Source organism: Equus asinus, chromosome 5 (genome assembly GCF_041296235.1).
Source record: "Equus asinus isolate D_3611 breed Donkey chromosome 5, EquAss-T2T_v2, whole genome shotgun sequence".
Classification (NCBI taxonomy): Eukaryota; Metazoa; Chordata; class Mammalia; order Perissodactyla; family Equidae; genus Equus; species Equus asinus.
The window spans coordinates 106,821,404-106,847,486 of NC_091794.1; the positions used below are offsets into that span (position 1 = coordinate 106,821,404).

General features: G+C 41.9%; 1 protein-coding gene and 1 non-coding gene across 2 annotated transcripts in view; one reads left to right on the plus strand and one right to left on the minus strand.

Annotated features, from left to right (window-relative positions):
• Positions 1-1,319: 1,319 nt before the first annotated feature.
• Positions 1,320-26,083, minus strand: part of SLC25A33 (solute carrier family 25 member 33) — a 31,801-nt gene continuing 7,037 nt past the window's right edge. Inside the window, exons 2-7 of the mRNA XM_014849857.3 lie at positions 22,950-23,129; positions 12,315-12,392; positions 10,550-10,650; positions 7,975-8,041; positions 4,543-4,823; positions 1,320-3,091 (exon numbers count right to left, since the gene is read on the minus strand). Coding sequence (XP_014705343.1) covers positions 2,889-3,091; positions 4,543-4,823; positions 7,975-8,041; positions 10,550-10,650; positions 12,315-12,392; positions 22,950-23,129 — 910 coding nt within the window. The 3' untranslated portion in view covers positions 1,320-2,888. The remainder of the gene's footprint in view (positions 3,092-4,542; positions 4,824-7,974; positions 8,042-10,549; positions 10,651-12,314; positions 12,393-22,949; positions 23,130-26,083) is intronic.
• LOC123286204 (small nucleolar RNA SNORA32) lies at positions 8,226-8,322 on the plus strand. Its single transcript, XR_006528473.1, has one exon. It is a non-coding gene; the product is annotated as a small nucleolar RNA SNORA32 (small nucleolar RNA).

A 26,083-nucleotide genomic window follows, 5' to 3' on the forward strand; every position in this document is an offset into this window, starting at 1 on the left:
ACAAACAGGACATACTGTATTGGGACGTAATGCAACCGCCAGAATGTCAGTTATAGGTATTGGCCTGGAGGGATGCCATACTTCAAAAAAAAGCAACACATTAATTTTGATGATACCTAAGTTTGCATAAACTCCCATATGTGTATGTTTGTAGAAAGAGGCTGGTTAACACCAAATTGCAAAGTTACCTGAGGGGGGGTGGATCTAGGGGAGAATTACTTTATGCAAGCGTTTTAGTATTACTGGTTTGAGCTAAATTACCTTTACACCTAAAAAAAATCTAGTCGGAAATATTTGTATCACAATATAATGTTTCAGTGTTCCCACAACATTCCCAGTGTTTTTCGAGGTCAACATCAGAGTTCTTACTGTGGTGGATAGTGATGGGTTGATGGGTTTCCTGGGCCAGTTAATCTATGCCAAACCCTAGTCAGTGCATTCACCAGGAACGGCAGGAGGGAATGAGCAGGGCAGAAACCCAGGGGGTGAGTAGAGCCTGCACTCGAAGCTCCTCCTTCCTGGAGTGGGTGTCAGAGCACAGGCCTTTCCTTTGCGTCCTGCTGGTTTCACCACAGATAAACAAACAGCCGTGAAGCCTCCTTCAAAGCGTGTGGCGTTGTATTTAAGAACCATTTTCTTTCCAAGAAGATTCAGTGTCTGTGTCACGTCTGCTCAAAGAAAGGGCTCTGTGATCCACGTGGACAAAGAAGGCAGCCAACACCTCCGTCCCGGGCACTTCTAGTGTAAGGGCACCTTCATCAGTGCAATCATAGTCCTGGAGTGAGCAGAATGGAATGGTCGGCTGGACCTCAGCTTCAGGGTCAGGTCATTCCACAAGCTCAGCAGCCCCTCTCCCTTATATTCACCTACTCAACAAGCAGTGCAAACACTCTTGGTCAGTTTACTACCTACTGTCTCCAAGACCTCAAGCCAGTCCTGTAGCCTCGGAGCCTCTCGTTTGTAACATGTGGATGGTGGTGATACCTGCCCCACAAGGTTGTCAGAATTACCTTAAATGAGAAAATATATAACACTTTGCACAGTGCTTGGAACACAATGGGTAAGCAATGAGGGTTCTAAAAGTCTTATTAAACGACTACTTAAAAATATCAAAACCCCAATGACTAAGCTTGTGGAAAAGACAGAGAGAAATCATGGGATTTCTCCATTAGCAGCTCCGACAGTGATATTTTCCATTTTCAATCCAAGCAGCCGCTTTGGAGAGGAGGCATCGCTGTCCTCCCGCTGGTCTCTTCCTGCTCCAGGTGCTCAGTTCCTTCACTTCAAGGCCTTGGTGCAGAAGCAAGCGGAGAACTAAATTATACCAGGTCAACATAAAATTTATTAATTCAAGAATGTATAAGTGACATTATTTCCAAAGAATTCTCATACCCACTTAGTGAATATTAAGCAACCTAATTGTTAACCTTCATGTTAGATAAAATCTTAATGAAAAATTCAGGTTTTAATATAAATATTAAAACAGGAAGATGTTGCTCAGTGCCCGTGAGCTTGTGGAATAGAGAAATCTCTTTACTGCCATGCATTTTAGAAGCCTGCAGCTTGACTAAAGTCATTTATTTTGACTTCTACATAGTTGTTGACAGTTGAGGCAAATTATACTAGAGAACTCAAGAACACCAACTAACCTCCTTATGACTAAAGGTGAACAAAATTAAACTCAGTTTAAATACAATTTGAAAATATCCTCCTCTCATCCCTACCACAGTCTTTGCCAGTGAATCTGAAGCTACAATGCATCAGTTATTAGAATCAATTATCTTTTAGATGTTCAGACTGAAAAATAACCTTACTGTGTAATACATTCAAATTCCAGTGAAGGAGCTAATGGAAGGCTATCGATCTTACCTGCCTTCCATCTTATCTTTTTGTCCCTTATTAAATTTCCTTTAAAAATGAGGGGAGGGTGTTTAAAATTCTGGCAATTACTCACTTCTAAGATTTTTTTTTAACTTTGATCTAGGGTATTTAAACACCACCACCACCTCCTGTCAGAGCAGCGTGAAGTCTGTGACGGGCGTCAGCCTCTCTCGTGGTTCCCTTCTCCAGCAGCAGAGACCCAAGAGCAGGGTTCCAGACAGGAGAGGCTGTCTGTTCCTCGCCACGCCCCACACTCACAGCCACCTCGGGGGCTATGCTCTCACACTTACAAGGGACCTGGGCTTGACTGGGGCTTAACTTCTAGAAATACATGCAAGAGCAAGGCACCTGGTAAACAGCTCTTTAAAACTCTCGCCTTTGGTTCAAACTGGAGATAGAGGGTAACTTCAGGAAAATGTGTATGGTTCAAAATATTTAGTGCCAGAAAGTCGTACTTTGTTTTTTAACTCTGCAGCTTGAAAGCTTAGATGATCAATTGGAATGAGACTTGGAAAAGGTACAAAGGAGAAAAATAGCTGGGAAGTCTGTCCTGGTCCACCCAGTGCCACCAAAATGTGACACTTCTTATCTGTCCAGCAGAGCAGGGTCAGAGTAGGAAACAAGCTGTACTTTGAGTTTATAGTTCTTCTCTGCATTTCTAGCATTATGTTTCACTAAAGTTCTTAGTAAACTAGAGTTTACAGTAGAGTGAACATAAAGGAGGACACAAACCAAATTCACACTTAAATTAAATAGCATGATTTAATTTAGTTGCTGCTTAATCCTGAATCCCCTTAAGTTAAAAAAAAAGTTATAATTAACTATTAACGTTAATGACTTTAAACCTTCCAGAAAGCATGAATCCAAAAGGAAATATCCAACAGGTGATATGAACCAGATATTTTATGGCCTTTCCTGTTTCGGTCTCAAACATTCTAAACATCAATGGAAAAAAAATTCTCTAGAGTTTCTCAGTTTTATTCTTCTAGAGTACATTTTCTGGCCTGTTACTGAGTATGGTCCTCTAACAGGTACACAATTAACTCATAGGTAGACAACACAATGGCAGTGTTTGGTATCTGCCGGATGAGCTGAGCAAAGAGTCCTCTATAAAAGGCAAGGTAACCTTCTTCTCGGAAGACCAGCCGAGCGGTCTGGACAAAGGACTTGTACTTGGTGCCCTCCTCCCGGAGCCGCGTCCTTATGACTTCTGCAGAGAGAAACACACACTTAATGCTACAAATCAACGGTATTACCAGGTAATAAGAGGAGAGAATTCAAAGCACATAACTTTATAATCGTCAATGTACAACTCTGGCTCTTTGCCAGAGTATCTCTGCTCTCAGCTGTATTTGGACAGGACAATCACATAGATGTAATGAAAAGTTAAGATTTTTTTTTTTTGGTGAGGAAGATTGGCTCTGAACTAACATCTGTTGCCAATCTTCCTCTTTTTTTGCTTGAAGAAGATAGTTGCTGAGCTAACATCTCTGCCAATCTTCCTCTATTTCATATGTGGGACGCCACCACAGCACAACTTGATGAATGGTGTGCAGGTCAATGCTCAGGATCCAAAACCGCAAACCCCAGGCCCCTGAAGTGGAGTGTGCAAATTAACCACTACACCACCCGACTGGCCCCAAAAGTTAAGATTTTTTAAAGAACTTTTTCTAACTCTGGGAAATGGTCATTTAGGGACATTTACATATACCTACAAGAGTACAAAATAACTTTGAGGGATTAAAAAAAGCTCAGTCTGAATGGGACTTAATTTTAAGATAGTTTATGGTTTTCTATTACCAATTAAACAAACACTACGTCACTGAAGGTGTAATTTGTATTAAGTATGGTAATACTTCAACAGGACATTCTTTTCATTTATTTCCCAACTTTCTCTCCCTACTAGACTCCGTCTCCACTCTGTCCAGCTTAAAGCTGCCTCCTCCTTTTCCAGACCTTCGCCCACCTGGCCCTCCTTCACCCAAGCATCCACAGCGCAACCCTTGTCGCCACCTGTCAAGCAGACCTCAAGCTTCTGTCTCCCGACATGGGAGCGTCCCGACCTCTTCTCCATGAGCCCCATGGCGTCCCTTAGTGCCCCAGAACACGGTGGGACTCAATTACCTGTTACTGAATTGAGCACGTGCATTTGTCACAGCTGACAGTGCAGTAGGCTTTTGAAAACAAAACCTATTTTTCATGGCACAATAAACTGAGCTATGTTTTTTAAGTAGGTCAATAGGACATTAGGTCTATGATTCCTTAAAAAATCATCTTACCCAAAGTAGCCTTACTCAGTACTCCATTCAAAATGGAAGCTGGGAGATTTTGTTTGTAAAGTTTGGCTCCCACATCATTCTTTTAAATCAAGGAATTTTAAATAAAATCCGGATTGCCGGCTTCTTTGAAAACATGCGAAGTTCCGTAACACAGGGCCCACATCTGCACATCACGTTCTGGCCACGACCAGCTGCAGGCGAGCGGAGAGGACTTCCCAGCACTCCTATAACCTACGCGCAGGGCAGCTGGTCTCACTCGTGAGCAGTCACCTTGTGACCTGCAGGTATGTGCACTTCTGTGTGTGCTACAGAGGCCCAGACCCTGAGAAACGACACAAACCCGACAGCTGTTTTACCGCTCTGAAAGAGAGAGAAAGCATACCGTGTGGATAAGCAATGCAGGAGGCACATCCCTTAGAAATAGCAGCAGCTGCCATAAGTCCAAAAAAATTTGTGGAATTTTTCTCAGTCCCACTTGTAGAAGAGGCTAATGGAGCTTCTTTCAGATACTTCTTTAAACTTTCATAAATAGCAAAACAGATGATAGTTTCTGAAATTCCAGCATAGGAGGCAGTCAACCCCCTGTAGAAGCCACGGATGCCTTCCGTCTGGTAAACATAGCGAGCGCACTGGAGTGTGTTCATCTGCTTGGAGCCTCGCACCCTGTGTAAAGGAGACCAAAGACAGGCGTTACAACGCACGCCGATGAGCCTGGCCGGGGTTCCAAGTCACAGAATGACCACTGGACCTAAAGAGACATCACACAGCAGGGCAACGTGTCCTCCCTGTTGTGCGAGGCTGAGTCTCTTAGCTGGGACACCTGAGAGGCCCACAGCCCACGTGCATCTGTACCAAGATCCATAAAAACACGTTCACAGCCTCTGACCTAATTTTGGAAAGGGTCATATGGAGGAAGATGTTCATCACGGAGGAAAACATAACTGCAATATAATCAAAACAAACATCTAAAAACAGGAACAGATAAGTAAACTATGGGACATATACTAGGTTAAACAGTTGTGAAGGCAGTAAGATACGGAGAACGGCTTAAGCGGAAAGCAGGGCAAAATCATGTCAAGTATAACTACAATTACAGTACGAATATGCTTTAAGAAAATACTCCAAGAAAATTCACCAGCATTCTGACAGGGCGGTGAGCAGAGGAGTGCTCTTTCTTATTACTCTAGTCTCCAGACGGTGTGTTTTGATTCTATTTTTTCTAAATTTCTACATTTCTAAACACTAAACAGACTACAATAACCAATAAAAGACCTCAGGCCTGGAGGCTCCTACCCCATGACGGGAAGTTTCCATAACCGCCTGGATACAAATGGGACCTGAGAGTGTTTACGCTGGTGGCATGGCAGAGACCCCTCCTAGGGGCTGAAGGCCAGCACACCCTCCTGCTCCGGTCAGTCTCAACAGGTCTCTTCGAGGCCCTTCTCTGCTCCCTAGATGGAGAGACCTTTCTAATGCAAATCCAACCGTGTCTCCTTCCTGCTTAAAATCCTCTAATGCAGGGTGTCTCAACCTTGGAACTACTGACATTTTGGGCCAGATAATTCTCTGTTGTGACATGCGTCCTATGCATTGTAGGATGTTTAGCAGCAACCTCAGCCTTTCCTAGCAGATGCCAATAGCAGCCCATTTAAGTTGTGACAACTAAAAATGTCTCCAGACACGGCCAAATGTCCCCTGGGGGGCAAAGTGTCCCCCAGCCCCACCCTGAAAAACTGCTCTAATGACTCTCTACTGCTCTCAAAATACAGCCCAAGTTCAAACTCCAAATTCCTTCCCAGGGCTTTTAAGGATGTGGCCCCCACGCGTTTCTGCAGCCCTATCTTTCTGTAATTCCCTCCTTCTCTAGTATGTGCCCATGCAGCCCACTCTGATCACACCTCACTTCTTTCAGTTCCCCAGAACCCAGGATGCTTTCTTGCCTCCAGATTTTCTGCACGCACAGCTCTCTGCCTGAAGCACCTTCACTGATGCCCCACCTGGCTACTCCTCGGATGGTGGGGTGGGCATCGCTGCTTATCTCTGCCTGTCCTGCCTACACTGCACTAGGAACCCTCCGGGTCCAGCAGGCCCCTTATCCCACCAGACTATAATTCTCTTTCTTTTCTCTGAAGCTGTGAGCTTCCGGAAGGCAGGGCTTATGTCTTACTCCCTGTTTCCCCAGTGCCTAGTGCACAGGAAGCATGAAATAAATACTTCTTGTTGAGGGACATGTTAACAGAGCCCACCCAAACAAAATGTCCTCCACAGGGGTCATTAGGCAGATTTAAAAGAATGCACGCAGGGGCGCTCAGCCGACTCGTGCACGTATCCTCCGCTCCAGAGAAGTGCTATCAGGACACCGCATGCACAGCTGGAACGGGGAGTGATTACAAAGGGTTCCAGGAGAGGATGCTGGTCAGAAGCCTGAAGGACAAGTATGTGTTCTTGAAGGAGAAGGGGAAGAGGGATTCCTTGTGAGGGATGGCATACTCAGAGAGAGGGGAGCATGAGAGCATGTGGCATTTTTAGAAAATTGCAAAGGACCTTGAATGTTAAGCCAAAGTGTTAGGATTTGACCCTGAGAACCACCAAGATTCATTGAAGGATTCTGAGCAAGGGATCTGTTCAAAATGATTAGACCTGATTTTTTTTAGAAGGTTCTTTCAGGCAGACTGGACTGGGGGGAATATGGAATCAAAGATCAATTCAGAGGCTACTGATCATTCGAGAGAAAAATCAACTAACGCAGACTCCCGCCTACACTTCCAGCCGGAGTTCTTGCTTGCTCTCCTCCTTTCTTTATGGGACTAGCTGGAAGTTTCCAGTGCGCCCTCCCCCCATTTCTAGGCAACACAGTTTCACAAGGGTTATCTTAGATAAAATCCTACCACAGAATCATTTACCATCATCATTTCTTTGAAATCACTGTAGTTACTGGGCTGCTTGATCTCGTTAACATATTAAAAAAAGTATATGGATATATTGGGCAATTTTTTAAAACATTGATGGGGCCAGCCCAGTGGCGCAGCGGTTAAGTTTGCACGTTCCGCTTCAGTAGCCCGGGGTTCGCCAGTTCGGATCCCGTGTGCGGACATGGCACTGCTTGGCAAGTCATACTGTAGCAGGCGTCCCACAAATAAAGTAGAGGAAGATGGGCATGGATGTTAGCTCAGGGCCAGTCTTCCTCAGCAAAAAGAGGAGGATTGGAAGCAGTTAGCTCAGGGCTAATCTTCCTCAAAAAAAAAAAATTGATAACTATATTTCAATAATTGGTTTCCACTGCTTTTAAAAACATTATTCTAAAAAGTGCCTGCAGGCTTCCCCAAGCTGCCAAAGGAATCCACAGCATGAAAGATGTTGAGCTGCCCTGGCTAGAGTTTCAGGGCAGAAATCTAGTATATTTGAGGGCCTTGGAGATTAAAATCACTCTTCCGAGGGCTGAAGGCATTTGCTGTTCTGCCCTTACTGGCATCTTCCCCCTTGAAAGAGAGGTCATCTGGAGGAAAGCCCAAAGCACTCCAACTTGGGGTGGGGTCTGCCAAGAGCAGAGACCCACCGACTATCCGAGAGGAAGTCAGGACTGCTGAGCAGATTTTTGACCTCCCCTTATGTTATTTCTGTTGGTCCTTGTCTCCCCACAATGCTTGGCAGCACAAATCTCAAAACAAAAGGAATTTCTACATATGCCTGTATTCAGAAAAAATAAGGGCAGGGATGGCTAAGGACGCTGCACACCTCACTCCACACCTGGAACTGGGGGAAGAAAAAATCCCCAAGAATTCTTCTAGTAAGGAAGGAACAATTAATAACTTACTTCCGTTCTAGCTGCATCCGGGTTTTCACCATCCATATAGGATTCATTAAGGAATTTGTGACAAAAGCTGGGAAAAAAAGCACAGAAAATATCATCACTGAACACAGTCAATGCTTGTTAAAGCTGCCTATTTCATATGATAAACTCTGAAATGAGAATTCCAATGCCTTAATAGTGAAAATGGACAGTAGGGAGCAGTTACGTTTCTGTACTGCAGGTGGCCACTATGGTCCCCTAAATGTAACATCTGCTGGTATGCTGGACCTAAAAACAAACAAACAAACAAACCTCTTCCCACTGGGTTTTTTTTCTGCTACCTTGCTAGCATTCAGCCTATTGGGAACATTTTACTAACCCTTGTTTTATTTCCATTGCTTAGGTCAGTACTGTCCAGGATAAATATACATCACGAAAGGTCATGAATGAGACTGACCATGGCTAGTGGTGGCTGTACAGTGCACGCCTAGATCTCCGGAGTCTTGCAACTACCTTTTGCCTGGTTAATCTTTCTTAAATTTTTTTTTTTCCAAGGACGATTAGCCCTGAGCTAACTACTGCCAATCCTCCTCTTTTTGCTGAGGAAGACTGGCCCTGAGCTAACATCCATGCCCATCTTCCTCTACTTTATACGTGGGATGCCTGCCACAGCACAGCTTGCCAAGGGGTGCCATGTCCGCACCCGGGATTCGAACCGGAGAACCTGGGGCTGCCCCTTGAAATTTCTTTTTTAAAAGGGCTATCTTGAAGATTATGACTCAAACTTTGGAGGAATTAAGGTGATTGGAAGGAATCACAACATGGGAAATTATTTAAATAAAAATTTATGGACTTAAAAAAAATCCCAATTTTCTAGAGCCCTGTCTAATCTTTCCAGCCTCTAGGTGGTGCTGTTGGCATTTCTGTTCATGTGATTCAAATCATTATAGTAAATATGAAACTATCCTAAAACTCAATTTATGAGCTTCAGGGCCAGAAATAATTTGTTTTAAAAAGTTGCTTATTTAATCCAAAAGGTTACTTTATTTTTATTTATTTATTTTTTAGGAAGATCAGCCCTGAGCTAACATCTGCTGCCAATCCTCCTCTTTTTGCTGAGGAAGACTGGCCCTGAGCTAACATCTGTGCCCATCTTCCTCCACTTCATATGTGGGATGCTTACCACAGCATGGCTTTTGCCAAGCGGTGCCATGTCTGTACCTGGGATCCGAACAGGCGACCCACAAGCCACCAAAGCGGAACGTGTGCACTTAACCACTGAGCCACCAGGCCGGCCCCAAAAGGTTACTTTATATCTAACTTAAAATAGAAGGAACCAAATCTCCATTTACCTGAAGCCAAACTCACACTGCATTTTAATACCTGACTAATCATTTCAGAAAAGTGGAGTTTTAAGACTAATCTGCTTACAGAAACATTTTGTTAGTAACTCTTGCCCATGTTAATACTACATATCGTTCCAGACCAACCAAAAAAGCAGCATCATGGTACTGGCCTGACACAAGGAGTCCTCCGGAACACCTCCTCCCCTCCACAGTTCTAAGCAGATTAATTAGCAACCAGGAACCTAGAGAGCGGTTTAAACACCTCCCTCCAGGTCCAATTTATTTACCAAGGGTTCTTCTAAGTTAATTTTGCAGAAGTTACAAAACTGACGAGCAGCTCTCAGTCTGGCTTGCTCACTACTGGTCCAGCGAGTGAAGACAGACTGGTTCCCACACTCCACATTTCCTCCTCAGAGCTCTGTAGTCAGTAGAAGCGCCTTTCTTGTGTGAAGCCGCTTTGCTTAACATTACTTTCTATTTGGGGTCCAGAAATTATTAGCTATCGCTATTCAGACGGGTTACTCATACTTTTATTTGGAGTAACACAGGCAGACAAAACTCGTGCCTACACCTTACAGGCTGGCAGAAGGTGGAAATTTTTCATCAAATGCCAATTTACGTTCTCTAAAATACCTTTCTCTTTGAACAGACATCAAACAGTATCTACAAAGACACCGTCTTCTCTCAGCAATCTACAAGTCCATGTTTTGTGCCATACATTTCCTGGGGAAAAAATCCTGTCATGAATTTTCTAAGTAAGTGGAAAGACTCCCTCGAAAGAGAATAGAATTATCTAATGTGTCACTGGGCCACTAAAAGAACTGCACTCTGAGTCCTGAGCCCTCATCACAGAATCCAGTCGTGAAGGAGAGAAGTACCAACTGTACACATGGTATGCTGGACATCGTGGGGAGTCACGAAAAAGGCAGCTTGAATTTTAGAAAATAATGAAATAGAAAGACATAAAAACATTAATATTCCTTTAAAAGAAATATAACACTAACCAGTAGCACGCATGAGAACATGTAAATTTTGAGGGAGAATAAAAAGCTTTAGTGGTTGAAGAAAACGGAACCAAGTTACAAACTGCTCTCAAACACTCATATTTTCTCAGTTCTAATATACAGCTTTAGAAAAACAACTGTAGATGCAAAAGGAGCAGAGGGCTAATTTCTGATTCCTGGAAAAAGCTGTTGGGCACAACACATGCTTTAGGAGAGTGAGAAACTTCTCTCCATCACTGGGGAACATACCTGCAGAGCCAGCTGAGAAGATGTGCACGACATTGCTGTTCGGCACAAAAATGCTGTTGAACTGCTCTTTGGCTTTGGAGTAACACGCGAAGTACACGGCCCTGTTAGAACCAAGAGAGAACACTATGAAGACATCGATATGGCGCTATGTGATAGGTATGTCCCTCTGCAACCTCTGGAAAATTTAGGAAAATATGGGAAAGAAGCTAACATATAACCAAAAGCTTGACCTTATCCGTGCTAAAACCAAAACCTGCTGCAGGCACCTTCAGGAACTTCCTGCCTGTCATTCCAGAAAGTATTCAGTAATGACGGAAATGTCCAAAATAATTAAGGAAAATGAGATTTTGGTAATATACATACGAAGTCCATTTATGTTCTTCATTTTGCAATCCCTGAAGCACCAACTTTAAAAATCTGTACTATTTCTAAAATACAGCACACTTGTCCTGCCTTACACCAAAATGAGTATGTCAAATATAATTTGAGCTTTATTTTGATGACTCAGGATCACACAGAAGCAATCACCATACATGTTCTCATAAAGCTCTCCCTCCGCCCTCCTCCCCAAAAGTGACCCCTGTTGGTGGCGTCTGGCCTCTCCATGGCTCTCTGGTCTGGTCTTCTCTGTCTCCGCCTGCTTTTCCCCTTCTGTCTTCTCTGTTGGGGCTGGGGGGCAAGGGCTGGTTGGGATTTCCCCTGCTCCTTCATCAGCAATGCCAGGGAAAGTGCTTCTTTTTTTCCGGCTGGCCAGTGGATCAACCATAGAATATATTTTTCAACTTGGGATCCTGACTACTTATCATTACTGTGTTGTGAAACAGTCTTCCGTTTTTTCTAGGTCCCAAGGGTTCTAAATGGGTGTGGTAGCCAGGAATCTATATCCTAATTTTTGTTACAAGACTTAATTCTCTTTAAAGCCTATTTGAATATTTAGAGCTACATTGTCCCAACACAATAGCCACTGACGGCATGGAGTGCTTAAAGTAAAGTTTAAAATTCAGTTCCTCGGTCTCACTAGCCATGTTTCAAGTACTTAATAGTCACATGTAGCTAGTGCTCCTATACTGGAGATCATAGATATACAACATTTCCATCTCTGCAAAAGTCCTCTTGGACAGCGCTGATATAGCGGGTAGAGATGTGTGAACATAAAAGTGAACAGATGAGTATGTGTGTATAGCATCTCTGAAAAGTAGACTGCCTCCTAGGAGGGGAGCTGGGTGACTGGGGTAGGACATTTACATTACCCCATGTAATACTCGAACAGACTCTAAAGAGAATTAACCTTTATAACAAAAATGAGTACGTTGTTTCATACTCTAAGATGAAGACTAAAAGCTTCTAGAATTCTTGCAGATCAGTGCTCCAAGTTGTACACCTGAGGATGCTGTGAAAATGTAGATTCTTATTAAACCCTTTGTTCCTTTAGAATTTTTAGTACGTGTGTATAACAAATTTTATCAAATCAGCACTACCCACAAACATGAGATACAGTTCAATTTTCTTAACTACTAGATATGTACAGTACCTCTGCCATCTATTAATCATGCATGCCCCATATAATCTCACAGACTAGTACTTTCTACTTTTTAAATAGATTATACACACCAACAGTTATCATTATTTCTGTATGTCGGATGTATTTAGGCAAATCCCACACAGAAAAAGAACCTGGCCATCACGCAGTATTGCCCTTCGGGAAGAAAGGACTCAGGATATTATATACCGTATGCAGTGTGCAGGCTGAAAGTTTAATGCTTACCTTGATGGCGCGACTCCAACCAAATTTGGACCCAAGCCTCTGAAAAGTGACTTTGGTCCCTCCTTCTCCAAGATCGACCTGAATAATAAGAAAAGATGTATCTTTAAAACCCCTAGACAATACTGCAAAATTATGAGACATCTGCCTTCACGTGAGTTCCTCGAGTAAAGCACAGAATGTTTACAAGACCTCAGACCCTATCTGATTATATGACAATACGGAATCAGAATACTGCTTTCATTAATACAGTGAAACAGCACACTTCAAAAGCCATCAGTCTGACACGTCTTCAAGGGGCCCTTTCCCTTGTTCAGGCAGGAGCGAGACGTTCAGGGTTTGTACCACCCATCGAAGTCCTAGTGAGGGAGGAGCAGCACCTGGCAGAGGGCCGGATACAGGGAACAACGTCCTCACTACAACAAGATTCACTGAAAAACGGGTGCAGAGATTCCTGGTGATCATATTTCCTTTGGATTTACTCCTTGTTCATAATAATCCTATCTTCTAGATCTTTACCTATTGCAGGACAGCCCTAAACAAAAATATAAGGAATAGAAAAACTTAATAATTTCCATGGGCTGGATGAATGTTAAGCCAAAGCCTAGTATCTCAAGTTTGAAGAGAATACTGTGCCTGCTTTTTCTTTTTTTTAAAATTGTGGTAACATATAACAAATTTTTACCACTTAACCACTTTTAAGTGTACAATTCAGCGGCATTGAGTACGTTCACATTGTTGTGCAACCATCACCACCATCCATCTCCACTTTTTCATCTTCTCAAACTGAAATTTCATACACTTTAAACACTAACTTCCCATTCCCTCCTCCCCCCAGCCCTTGGCAACTACCAGTCTATTTTCTGACTACGAATTTGACTACTCTAGAGATCTCACATGAATGGCAGCATACAGCATCTGTCCTTTTGTGACTGGCTTATTTCACTTGGCATAGCGTCTTTGAGGTTCATCCATGTTGTCGCATGTGTCAGAATTTCCTTCTTTTCAAGGCTGAATACTCCTCCATTGTATGTATGCACCACATATTGTTTATCCATGTATCTGTCAATGGACACCTGGGTTGCTTCCACCTTTCAGCTACTGTGAATAATGCGGCTATGAACATGAGTGTTCAAATATCTGCTCAAGTCCCTAGTTTAAATGCTTCTGAGTATATGCCCAGAAGTGGCATTGCTGGATCATATGGTAATTGTATGTTTAATTTTTTGAGAATTCGCCATACTATCTACCACAGCAGCTGCACCATTTTACATTCCTACCTGCAACACACAAAGGTTCCAATTTTTCCACACCCTTGCCAATGTGGTTTAAAAAAAAACACAAGTTAAATATGTTTTCTGATTAAAAGTGACTAAGAAAATCCTAAAAAGACTGTACAGAACATCCTTTAGGGGCATTTTAGTCTTTTTTTTGTTTTTAAAGATTGGCACCTGAGCTAACAACTGTTGCCAATCTTTTTTTTTTCTCTTCTTCCCCTGCTTTTTTCTCCCCAAATAACCCCAGTACATAATTGTAGATTTTAGTTTTGGGTCCTTGTAGTTGTGGTATGTGGGATGCCGCCTCAACATGGCCTGATGAGTGGTGCCATGTCCGCCCCCAGGATCCAAACCCTGGGCCGCCAAAGCAGAGCGTGCAAACTTAACCACCTAGCCACGGGGCCGGCCCCTAGAGGCATTTTATTCTTTTCAATGGCTCAATTTTCATGGTATCCATTTATATTGTTAAATTATAGTCCTCTAATTTAATCTCCTTTTCTTACTGAGGATTTTTCTTTACTTGGCAATTAGTACCTCCAATTTGACAGCATTCTAATTTGATCTGGCTCACAAATAATCATATCATTGTCAAAAGAATTTAATGTTTTACCTTCATTATGACATTGAAGATAAAGATATCTTTCATTTTATGCAAAAGCTATTCCTATAAAGCTAATAATAAAGTCAATCCTGCCAAATCTCTTTCTACCAACTTCCATTTTTCCCGAAGAGAAAAAGCTCCCCAAACCAAGCTGAAATTTTTGGTGCAAAACAGGTTAAGCTGACGCTTTGGTCCCTGGTGTGTTGGCTAACGTTAAAGTTTTACCCACTTGTGCTTTTCTTCCCTGCTCTTCCCTTCTTCAGATCAGTGTGACTTTTCATGGTCTAAATTCCCTCAATGTACAAACTACATAAAATTTTGAATCTTAGCTTCTCTTCTCCAAATTTTGGGATGTTTATAAATATTTCAATTGCTTGAAAATAAAGAATACTTATACCTTTAAGAGCTTTCCTAAAAAGCAGTAGGCTAACAATTACACAAGAAATAAAAAGTATCTAGATTGGAAAAGAAAAAGTAAAACTATCTTTATTCACAGAGAACTTGATGTTGTACTAAGACAAATACTAAGAAATCCACTAAAAAGTTACTATAACTGGAAAATGAGTTCAGCAAGGTTGCAGGATACAAGTTCAATACAGAAAAATCAACTATATTTCTACACAGTAGCAATGAACAATCTGAAAATGGAAATAAAAATCAATTGCTTTTTATTTTTACAACAGCATCAAAAAGAATAAAATACCCATTGAGACGTTAAGTAGATCAGGGGTTTGGGGAGGGAGAGATGGGGAATGACTGCTAATGGGTACGTTTCTTTTTGGTGTGATGAAAATGTTCTAGAATTACATAGTGGTGATGGTCACATAACTGTGAATATACTGAAAACCATTAAACTGTATACTTTAAAAGGATGAATTTTATGGTATGTGACTAATATCTCAATAAAGCTATTATTTAAAAAGGTAGTAGGGATTGGCCTGGTGGCGTGGTGGTTAAGTTGGCATGCTCTGCTTTGGCGGCCCAGGGTTTGCAGGTTCAGATCCCAGGCGTGGACCTATACATCGTTCATCAAGTATGCTGTGGCGGCAACCCACAAACAAAATAGAGGAAAATTGGCACAGATGTTAACTCAGAGCCAATCTTCCTCACCAAAAAAAGAAAGAAAGGTAGTAAACTAAACCTCAGTTCTATTTATATAATTAAATTACTTCAAGATATTAGGGAGACAATAGTCTTATTTTCTAATCATAAAATCTTTTCTTACTGGCAGATTTAAATCCAGGCCCTTTTAGGTGATTCCAAGACACACTCTTGCTGGTGTGGCCCACATGAAACCCTCTGGCCACCCCTCAGTGTCACATGAAGGTACTCTGTTCGCCACACTAGATAACTAGGGAGCACTCAGTGCGAGTACAGTGTAACTTCTTTTCTTCTCTTTTCATGGCATCTGGGGAAGGTCAAAGCAATGTATTTAAAATAAGACCTAGCCATACAGGAGTATTATTCAGAAATAAAAAGGAAGGAAGTACTGGTACACACTACAACAAGGATGAACCTTTAAGAAACATTAGATTAAATGAAAAAAGCCAGACACGAGGCCATATGTTGCATGACTTCGTTTATGTGAAAAGTCCAGAGGAGACAAATCCGTATTGACAGAAAGCAGATTCCTGGCGGGCTGCCTAGGGCTGGAGGGTGGAGGACGGGGAACGACTGCGAGTGGGAGAGGGGTTTCCCTTGGTGGGGATGAAAATGTTCTAAAATCACACTGTAGCGATGCTTGTACGAAACTCTGTGAACACACTAAAAACAGTTAACTGTATAGTATGCGAATTACATCTTAATAAATCTGCCAAAAAAACCCGGCAAGGAGGGAAAAAACGCTCACTGAGAAAGCTCTCAGGAGCAGAAGAGCTGCGGGCAGGAACAGAGCTGAAGACAAAATTTAGTTCTTGTGCCACAGCAATCACAACAGACAACTGATGAAACTAGAATATGGACTGTAGATAGGTAAAAAGTAGTATTTCAATGTTAAATTCCTTGAACTTGAAAACTGTACTGTGGTTTTAAAGGAATACACTTGCTCTTAGGAAATAAATGCTGAAGAATTAAGGGTAAAGGGGCATAATACCCGTAACTTATTTTCAAATGGTTCAGAAAAAATATGTATATAGAGCAAAAATTAAAAAGCAAATGTGGCAAAATGTTAAAAATTGGTGACGAAGTAGAGAGTATAAGCAAATTATTTGTACACTCCTGTAACTTTTCTGTAAGTTTGAAATTATTTTAAAATAAAAAGTTCTTAAAAAAAAAAAAGCTATAAGCCACAGGTTATAAAAATATTGAATTCATGATGACAGCTCCCCGAAAGTCATGGAAACAAGGGTTGGGTGAAGACATTCTTGGAGGCCGGCCCGGTGGTGCAGCGGTTAAGTTTGCACGTTCTGCTTTGGTGTCCCAGGGTTCGCCAGTTTGGATCCCGGGTGCGGACATGGCACCGCTTGGCAAGCCATGCTGCCTATGGCAGGCGTCCCACACATAAAGTAGAGGAAGATGGGCATGGACGTTAGCTCAGGGCCAGTCTTCCTCAGCAAAAAAAGAGGAGGGTTGGTGGCAGATGTTAGCTCAGGGCTAATCTTCCTCAAAATAAATAAATATTTCTTTCCTTTTTTTCAAAAGATTTTATTTTTCTTTTTTCTCCCCAAAGCCCCCTGGTACATAGTTGTGTATTTTTAGTTGTGGGTCCTTCTAGTTGTGGCGTGTGGGACGCCACCTCAGCATGGCTTGATGAGCGGTGCCATGTCTGCGCCCAGGATCCAAACCAGCAAAACCCTGGGCCTCCGTAGCAGAGTGCACGAACTTAACCACTCAGCCACAGGGCCGGCACCTAAACATTTCTTAAAAAAAAAAACAGACATTCTTGGGTTTCCATAAACCTAACATTCCAAATGAAGATCATGGAGTTTCAGTGAATTTTCACATTGGCCAAAAACAAGCCATTTGGCCTTTAATAGAGGCATGAGAATTTAGTGTTTTCAACTCTAAGTACTTCCACTCTTTCTCAAAAAGGATTGTGCTTTTAAAAAGCCAAGCTCTCTGAACAAAACCTTCTCCTAAATATCACCTTGAAGTGACCTACACCTTACGATAAAGCATGTAAAAGATTTCCAAATGCTCAGTATATTCGTAGTTTTTATAAGTTTGGATTCTGTCTCTGGTCCCATTAATGTACACTGTGCAGCCACCCCAGGAATCATTTAAACACAATTAAGGGAATCTCTGGCTCCAGAAAGCCTGAAGCCTCTCATCTATAATGCAGGAGCAAACTCGTGTCCTCAAGTGACTCAGGCCTTTCAAGAACTGCAGAGGCAGTCTCCATAGTTACACATATTAACAGTGGGCAAACGGTCAAATGGATTACATAATTCAAACTTCTAACCTATTTGGATGTTGACAAAACTTTTCTGGAACAATCAAGTTCCTACTATAAATGGTATGCTTTGGCTTCAAAATAAAGAATGTTAGGATCCAGACTAATTTTCCCACAGTCATATAAAGTGTCATTTAGGAAAGAAATGAAAACGGAAATTAAGGTCGTCTTGGAGCATTTCCTTCTCTTCACCAGTTTGAGGTCATAAAGTGAGCACCACAGACTAATCCAAGACACAGATCTCGTCTGAACCCAACAGGTTTTAAAAGATAGAGACTAGCTCCTAACATATTATGTTTCAGATTAAAATGGTACTCGAAAAAACAAAAGTAAGGTACCTGAGTAGTTTAAAGAATAGGAGCTCTGATTTAAAAAAAAAAAAAAGATTAAGTCATAAGACTTTTTAAAGTAGATACCTGAAATAAATTGGTATATTAATACCCTTTGGCAAATTTAATAGTGAGAGCCTAAATGTGTTAACATCTTGCCTTTTCTTCTTTTTAAGTAACTATACTCAAAATACAAAGATTATTAGTACTTCGATAGAGAATATTTTTTCTCTAATAGGTTAACCTAACATGAGGCACAAGCAAACACTGATTTGCATTTTGGAAAATAAATTTCCTGTAAACAAGTTCTGTAGCCTGCTAAGTCTTTTAAAGGAGTACTTCCTGAAAGAGTAAGACTAGTAATAAGCAGGTTAGTTTTAAATGAATAACCATTTTATTCATTGGGGTTTTTGATCAATCCCATGTCTTCTAAAAATGTGAACAGAACACTTCGATGGGTTTTGTGGCACAGAGAAAAGGCCTGCGCCTTGTGCTCGTTTGCTCGATAAAGAGCCCTGTCTGTGGGCCGTCATCACCGCCCTTAGCTTAGCGATAGTTAATGGAAGAATGAGAAAGCAGTCCAAGAATCCAAGGGAGAGAGGAGGGGAGCTTCAGCCAGGGTGGTGGTAAAGCAAAAAGCAGTCATCTATTAAACTATCCTACAAGACAGCGCTGCTTATGCTGGTCCACTGTCTTTATGTACGTGCTGAGCAACAGACCGCTTTTAGAACTTATTAACAGGAAAGGACACATTTCCCCTGAAGAGTGAGTGTGCTTTCAGATGAGAATTATGTAACATGATATTCCTCTTTTTGCCTTGGCTGCTAAGAAACTCAGTTATAAATCTTACGTTTAAAAAAGTACAGAAAGTACATATTATGACAGCAACTAATATTTATTATTTACATGGCAGGGCGAGGGGTGTGTGTTAAGCTCTTTATATGTAATGTCTCACCGACGTGCTAAAATAGAATGCATCCACTCATTCTATTTTACCGAACGCCTGCCATGTGACAGGCAGCATCCTAGGTGCTTGGGGTGCCTCAGGGATCAAAACAAATCATAGTTCCTGCCTCTGAAGAACTTCTATTCTGGTGGCGGCAGGGAGAGAAAATAAACTACATAAATAAGGAAACTACACTGCATGTTGGATGGACATAAGTGCTGTGAATAAAAATAAAGCAGGAAGGAGGGAAGAGGTGAGGGGGGAGAGTCAGTTTTAAATAGCATGGTCGCTGTAAGGCCTTCCCGCAAAGGTGGCAATTGGGAGCCAGCCATGCAGATAATGCCCAGTAAAAAGGCCCTGCAGTGGAACGTTCCAGTGTTCCTGTTCTTTTAAAGGGACCGTGAGGAGGCCAGAGCAGCTGCGGCAGTGTAAGAGGGGAGACATCAGGAGAGGAAGTCAGAGAAGCAAGGGGAGGAGTGACAGCTCTTAGGGACCACAGGGACAGCACTGGCTTCTACTCGGACAGAGGGTGGTCCCTGGAGGGATCTGAGCAGATGATTCTCTGGCTGCGCTGGGAAGACTGAGGATGGAGAGGGGAGTGAGGTCTCAGGCCAGATCAGCGCTAATGCAATAATACAGGTGGGATATGGTGGCTTCCACCAGGAGAACAGTGGAAGAAGTAGTGAAAAGGGGTCAGATTCTGTCCGTATTTTGGAGGTAAGAGTGACAGAATTTGCTGTGGGGTTGTGAGAAATAAGATCCAAAGATGACTCTGAGGCTTTAGATCTGCATAGCAAGAAGGATGGCGCCGCTTTTAACTCACAGAAGACTCCGGGAGCAGCAGGTTTTGGGGGGTTTAGTTTTGCACAAGTTATGCTTTGAATGCCAAGATGAGATATCACAGGCAGCTGGACGTGAAGTGCAAGGCTCCAAGGAGAAACGCTGTCAGCTTACAGAAGGTATGTAAAGCCATGACACTAACTGTGGTCCCTGAAGGAGGGGCTGGAGTTGGAGGAGAGGGCCAAGGCCAGAGCCCTGTGGCCCTCCACCATCAAGAAGTTACCAGGTTGGAGATTCAGCAAAGGAAACAGAAGCAGCAGCCAGCAAGGCAGGAGCAGGTGGTCCTAGAAGCGTGTGAGCTGGGACCTGCTGAGGTCTCCTCGTCAAGACAGCAGAAGCAGAGCCTCTGCTGGGCTTTGCTGTTGTTTACTCCTAGCTGCTTCCAATCTTTCTTAGAAATAGGTGAATATACACTAAAAATGACCTCGAGTAAGTCATTTAACCTCTAACTTGCATTTCCTCATCTATAAAAGAGGGGTACTATCACACCTGAGTGCTAAATGTCATAGGGCTGTGAAAAATCAATAAAATAATACTACATAAAAGTACAGTTGTGCACTACATGATGATGTTTTGGTCAATGATGGACCACATATATGACGGCGGTCCCTTAAGATTGGTAACATAGAGCCTAGGTCTGTAGTGAGCTATACCACTTAGGTTTGTGTAGGCACACTCTATGATGTTCACACAACAAACTGCCTAACGACGCATTTCTCAGAACGTACCCCGTCGTTATGCGATGCATGACTGTAGTCACTTTTTAACTTGAAAGCTATTAGATATCATCTGAGAATCTTAAAAACATGTATATACAAAGCCAAGGAAATAAAGCTTAATGAAACAGCTCTTGGGTGAAAAATGCCACCTTACAAATACTTTTCTTAACAAAATATCATTATAAAAAATTTTTCTTAATAATTCCATTATATTTTGATGTGAACACAGAATAAATGGTCTTAGAAAGTATTCATGCATAAGTGATGTCTCATTATTGTGTAGCTGTGGCTGCATTACCCAGTGACTGCTGGGGTGCACAGTGGAAATGAGTTGTCTTCTGTGTAGTGTGATATGGGTGTTGTTCCTGTATTTTAAAAGACGGAGAGGCTTTTTTCCCCTTTGATTTATGTTTTAATAAACAATTGTCCCATTTGGAGGGGAAATATAGAGAAAGATGTACTGGAGATACAGAGACACTGGAGATGTAGAAAATGCATTCTAAACAACTTGAACTACAGAAACATTCCCATTTACCTTATTTTCCTTACAGGCTTGGCCCTGTTGACACCCACAACTTCTGGGTAACAGTTTCCCAGTTACAGTAAATATAAATCCACTAGTCATGAATTATGAGGCAAGCAGGTCACAGGAAGTTCATTTTGGATGTTAGTAAAGTCAGCAAATCACCTGTCTGTTTCATTACATCCGAAGTACTTTATGCTCCTCAGAAGAAAGGTGTCGTCTGAGATATTGCAGCTGCCTAAACGTATAAAAAGGCAAACCAGGCTGGGGGCGTTTTCACAGCCATGTCTTATTGAGGTTGTGGGCCCGTCTCTCTCCTTACTGAGCTCAGAGTATGCCTCCCCTCTCTGTGTTTCTTTCTCTCCTGGGCCCATCCCTAACCTCGTACTCTCTGTTGTCTTCACTCTCTTTCTCAGTGTTTAGTTTACAAAGCAGATTCTCCTGGAGTCCCGGGTACCAGCCTCCTCTTTCTCTAGCCGGGCTTCTGACTCCCTCACCTGGGACCTTGCCCTTGCAGCTGGTCTTCTGTCCAGTTTTGCTCAATATGCTCAGATGCACCTCATACACAGGTTTGGTATGGATGCCTGGGTGACTTCATAAGTAGGCTTTCCAAACAAAAGTACCTAAAAATAAATTAAGTGCTTTCCAATTCATTCTACCTCATCTAAAATGTGACTGAACTCTGTTCACTGTGCCAAGAGTAGTGGTTATTAAGATAGAGCATTTCCATTTTATTGTATCTTTTTCTAAGGTTTCCCAACTAAACATCCATGCTGACAAATAGCAATGTCTTTCTTCAACACACCCTTTCCCAATGATAAGTTTCAGAGATCTGAATATCAAGTGTAGTTAAATTCAACTATAATTTATTGAACATCTCTTTTAAAGCACAAGGCCCCAAGCTAAAATGCAGACATTGTCAAGTACTCTTCTGAATTCCTGATTTTGCCTTAAGCATAGAGACTGATAAGCCAAATTTAACTTATGAATATTTAACTACTTGGTAAGCAATGAGACTTTCTTTTTCTTCTTCTTCTTCTCCCCAAAGCTCCCCAGTACATAGTTGTATATTTTACTTGTGAGTGTCTCTGGTTGTGGCATGTGGGACACCACCTTAGCATGGCCTGATGAGCAGTGCCATGTCCGTGCCCAGGATCCGAACCGGCGACACCCTGGGCTGCTAAAGCAGGGCGTGTGAACTTAACCGCTTGGTCACGGGGCCAGCCCCAGCAATGAGACATTTTTAATGCAGTAAAAACAATAAATTAGGCAGGTCGCCTAGGTATGAAACAAAAATTTTAAAAAACATTTTACTAAATACATATTGCAACTTTTCTACAAATGTAAAAGTATTTCCAAATAAAAAGTAAAAAATTAAAACATTTTGTTTTCGTACTACTTCCTCTTAGAATATTCACAACTCTTCTCTTGTGCAATTTTTAATTTCATTCTACCACCCCAAATCTTCTTGCTAGTCCTCAAAGATTTTGGGCAAAAGCAACACCTTGATGCAACAATTTAAACATGGATTTTTTTTTTTTAAGATTTTATTTTTCCTTTTTCTTCCTAAAGCCCCCTGGTACATAGTTGTACATTTTTAGTTGTGGTCCTTCTAGTTGTGGCATGTGGGATGCTGCCTCAGCATGGCCTGATGAGCAGTGCCATGTCCGCACCCAGGATTCAAACCGGTGAAACCGTGGGCCGCTGAAGCAGAGCACGAGAACTTAACCACTTGGCCACGGGGCCGTCCCCTAAACATGGACTTTTGGTTTGCTTTTGGTTTGCTTTGGTTACTTTGTCCCTGGATGGTGACCACATGTGCACTGGGAGCCCTGCTGCCAAGGGAGCAAGGTCAGGGTTCAAAGGTACTAGTACAGAAACCTCATTCATAAGTTTGGACAAAGACTGTAAAAACAGAACACCCATCTGATGGGCCTGATAAACATTCTGTATTGACACGGGGGGCCGGGGGTGTGCTGGTGGCCCAAGCCCAGAGTGAGGACTGAACTTACTTCAGAACCTGTAAAAGTCCAGGTGTCACTGACGTTGGTCTCACCATTCCAGCTCCACTAATGGTCCCCAGATGAACCTGAGGATAATAGACGGTCCGAAGAGCTAGTCTCGAAGACTGCAATCTCGTCTTAATGACTTCTAGTGGACAAGTGAAAATAGCACCAACTGTGCCCCCACACCTGTGAGGAAGAAATCACAACACGATTAGAAAAGCTATAACATTCTCTATACAAATGAAATGCGAAACTTAACTTTTCTCTATTAAAAAAAAAAGCACCTATGTTCATTGCATAATTAGAACATACTGGAAGGTAAAAAAAAAAAAAAAGTAGTTGAAATCCCAGCAGCTATAGAGATAACCACTGTTAACATGTTAGTACATCCTTTGGGGCTTTTATTACTGGCTTTTTAACCCCACTTTACCCCCCACCCCGGACTTATCTAGATATTGTGAATGTCTTTCCATGTCACTATACACACTTACATCATGACTTTTAATGGTTGCATACTATTCCTCTGTATCGATGTATAAGATTTTAACCCATTTCCTACTGTTAGATATTTGTCATTTCTAATTTCACTACCATGCTGCAAAGAATATTCTAGAAAATTCACCTTTTCACAGTCAAACAGAATCGTTATTTGGGTAACGCTACAATGTTTTTTGAAAATCAATGCAACACAGACTTGTATTAAAATCTTATTAATTTGGATTCCATTGAAAATTAAACTAAAGCTTACTTTTAAGGACAAAGTCCTTGTGTTTCCCTCAGTCAGAACTAATCAATTCACCCTCCATGTTTTCATTAGTCACACTGTCTCCCTGGGTCAGGGTTCCCCTAACTACCCCTTATGATTTGTTTATATCAAAATATTACCTGAACTAAAAATTTAAGTATTTTTCTTTGAGACAATTCATTTATTTTAAAACACCTACTTTTATCCTTTTTTAAACAATAATATCCATGAAATTGTGTATTTGATGGGCTAGTTATAATTAACAACGTTATGTACCATCTAAAGCCACCTCCACACCACCAGTGAGAGGTTCCACTCTTTGGAAAACATTCAAGATCAGGACCTGAGTCTTATTCATCTTTGTATCCCTGGCGTTGGGACTCACAAGGTCACAAACAATATTTGCTAAGCAAAGGAACTACTGAACTGAAATTTCAGGGGGAATGTCTTTTAAGGGATCTAAATGTTTGAAAATAGCACTTACTGTCTACCTTCTATCACAGGCTGACTCTCCCATGAGACCAGGAGCTCCCTGCAGGGAGGGGCTGTGTAGTCATATAGTGTTTTTTTTTAATTGCAGTAATATTGGATTATAACATTACATAACTTTTAGGTGTACACTGCAATATATTTCAAATTCTGTGTAGATTACACCATGTTCAGCACCCAAAGACTAATTACAATCCATACCCATATATTCTTGCACTTAGAGTATGATACCTGGCACACAACAGGTGGTTCAACAAAAATGATGCAGCACCAGCATCTCTGTTTGAACAGTAACAAAGGGAAGGAAGGAGAGGCCCTGGCAAACAGAATATTTAAGCTAGCTTCCCTGCTCCATAAGGTGCAGGTGCTGGAAATCTGGAAGCAAACGAACCCAGCACCTAACCCGACCCGGAGGTAAGGAATGAAGTAGAACCTCCAGGCAGTATTTTAAAATCAGGAGCCCGCAGTTCCACAGAGCAGGTAACATTCTGACAACTAAGAGCTAGAAGCTGCTGATTTAAATAATAGCTCCACTGCCACTGACTGATCATTTTTTGATCAAGCATGCAATCCTCTAAGAAGCCTATGAGGTAGGAACGATTTAGCCTCAATTTACCACGAGGAATCTGAATGTCAGAAAATAACATCTACAGATGGGGGGGCGGATGGAGAAGAGAAGGGAGGAGAGGAAAAGAGACATTTATGACTATTTAGGTAAATCTGCTTTAAAATCATGATGATAATATCCCCTGAGTTGAGCTATTTATCTACACAGTATTTTCTGAACGGTGGGCCAAAGCCCACCAACCACTAAAGCAATGCAGGGCGTCACAATCAGAATGGAAGGAGGACGGCAGGAAGGACTCGCCGTATGAACCAGCTGTCACTTAACCCTCAAGGATTTTGCTGAGTGGTATTACCCTCACTTCACAGACGGGGAACCTAGGTCTCAGTGAGGCGATACACTTTCTCAAAGTCACAAAGCAGTTACGTGTCTAAATGGAAACCCAAAGCCAGACCCTGCATCTCTAAAGCCCGTTCTCCCCACTATACTCAGGTGTCCCCTTCGGGAGTATTATGGAAAGACAGGTATCATGTATAGTCCTGTTAGCTCCTTTAGACTATTTACATTCTCACTCAAAATAGAAAATTGTTGATTAGACAACCAGGACTTTAAAACTCCAGGGGATCGGCCCCGTGGCCAAGTGGTTAAGTTTGCACGCTCTGCTTTGGCGGCCCAGGGTTTTGCTGGTTTGGATCCTGGACGCGGACATGGCACTGCTCATCAGGTCATGCTGAGGTGGCGTCCCATGTGCCACAACTAGAAGGACCCACAACTAAAATCTACAACTATGTACTGGGGGGCTTTGGGGAGAAAAAAGCAGGGGAAAAAAAAAAAGATTGGCAACAGTTGTTAGCTCAGGTGCCAATCTTTAAATAAATACAATAAAACTCCAATGTGTCCTTTTGTATCAAGAAAAAATTGTGAGCCTAAATGAACGCTTGTTTGTATAATTTGCTCTCAGCACTAGAATATATCTAAGGAAAATGGGATATGATGGGGAGTGTTTCTAGAAAGACAGGAAAAGTAACTTCCAACCCGTGTCTAGTCACATCAATTCCTCTTATCTACTACATAACCATGCACTTAAAAAGTGTCTAACACTTAAAAACATTGGAAAACTTACACGCTACAGAGTAAGATGAAGAAGTATCTGAAATCTATTTATGTTCAATAACACGACTACGTCACTGAAAAAACAGAGCTTCTGGGTAAATTCTTTCATCAGAAAGTCAACATGTTCAGATACGACACAGGTCAACCACTTTTGCTTTGACCCCAAGTCAGATGCACTCCTACTTTGGCCAACTGTCCTCCAAATCTATGCCACTGATCCAATGATCC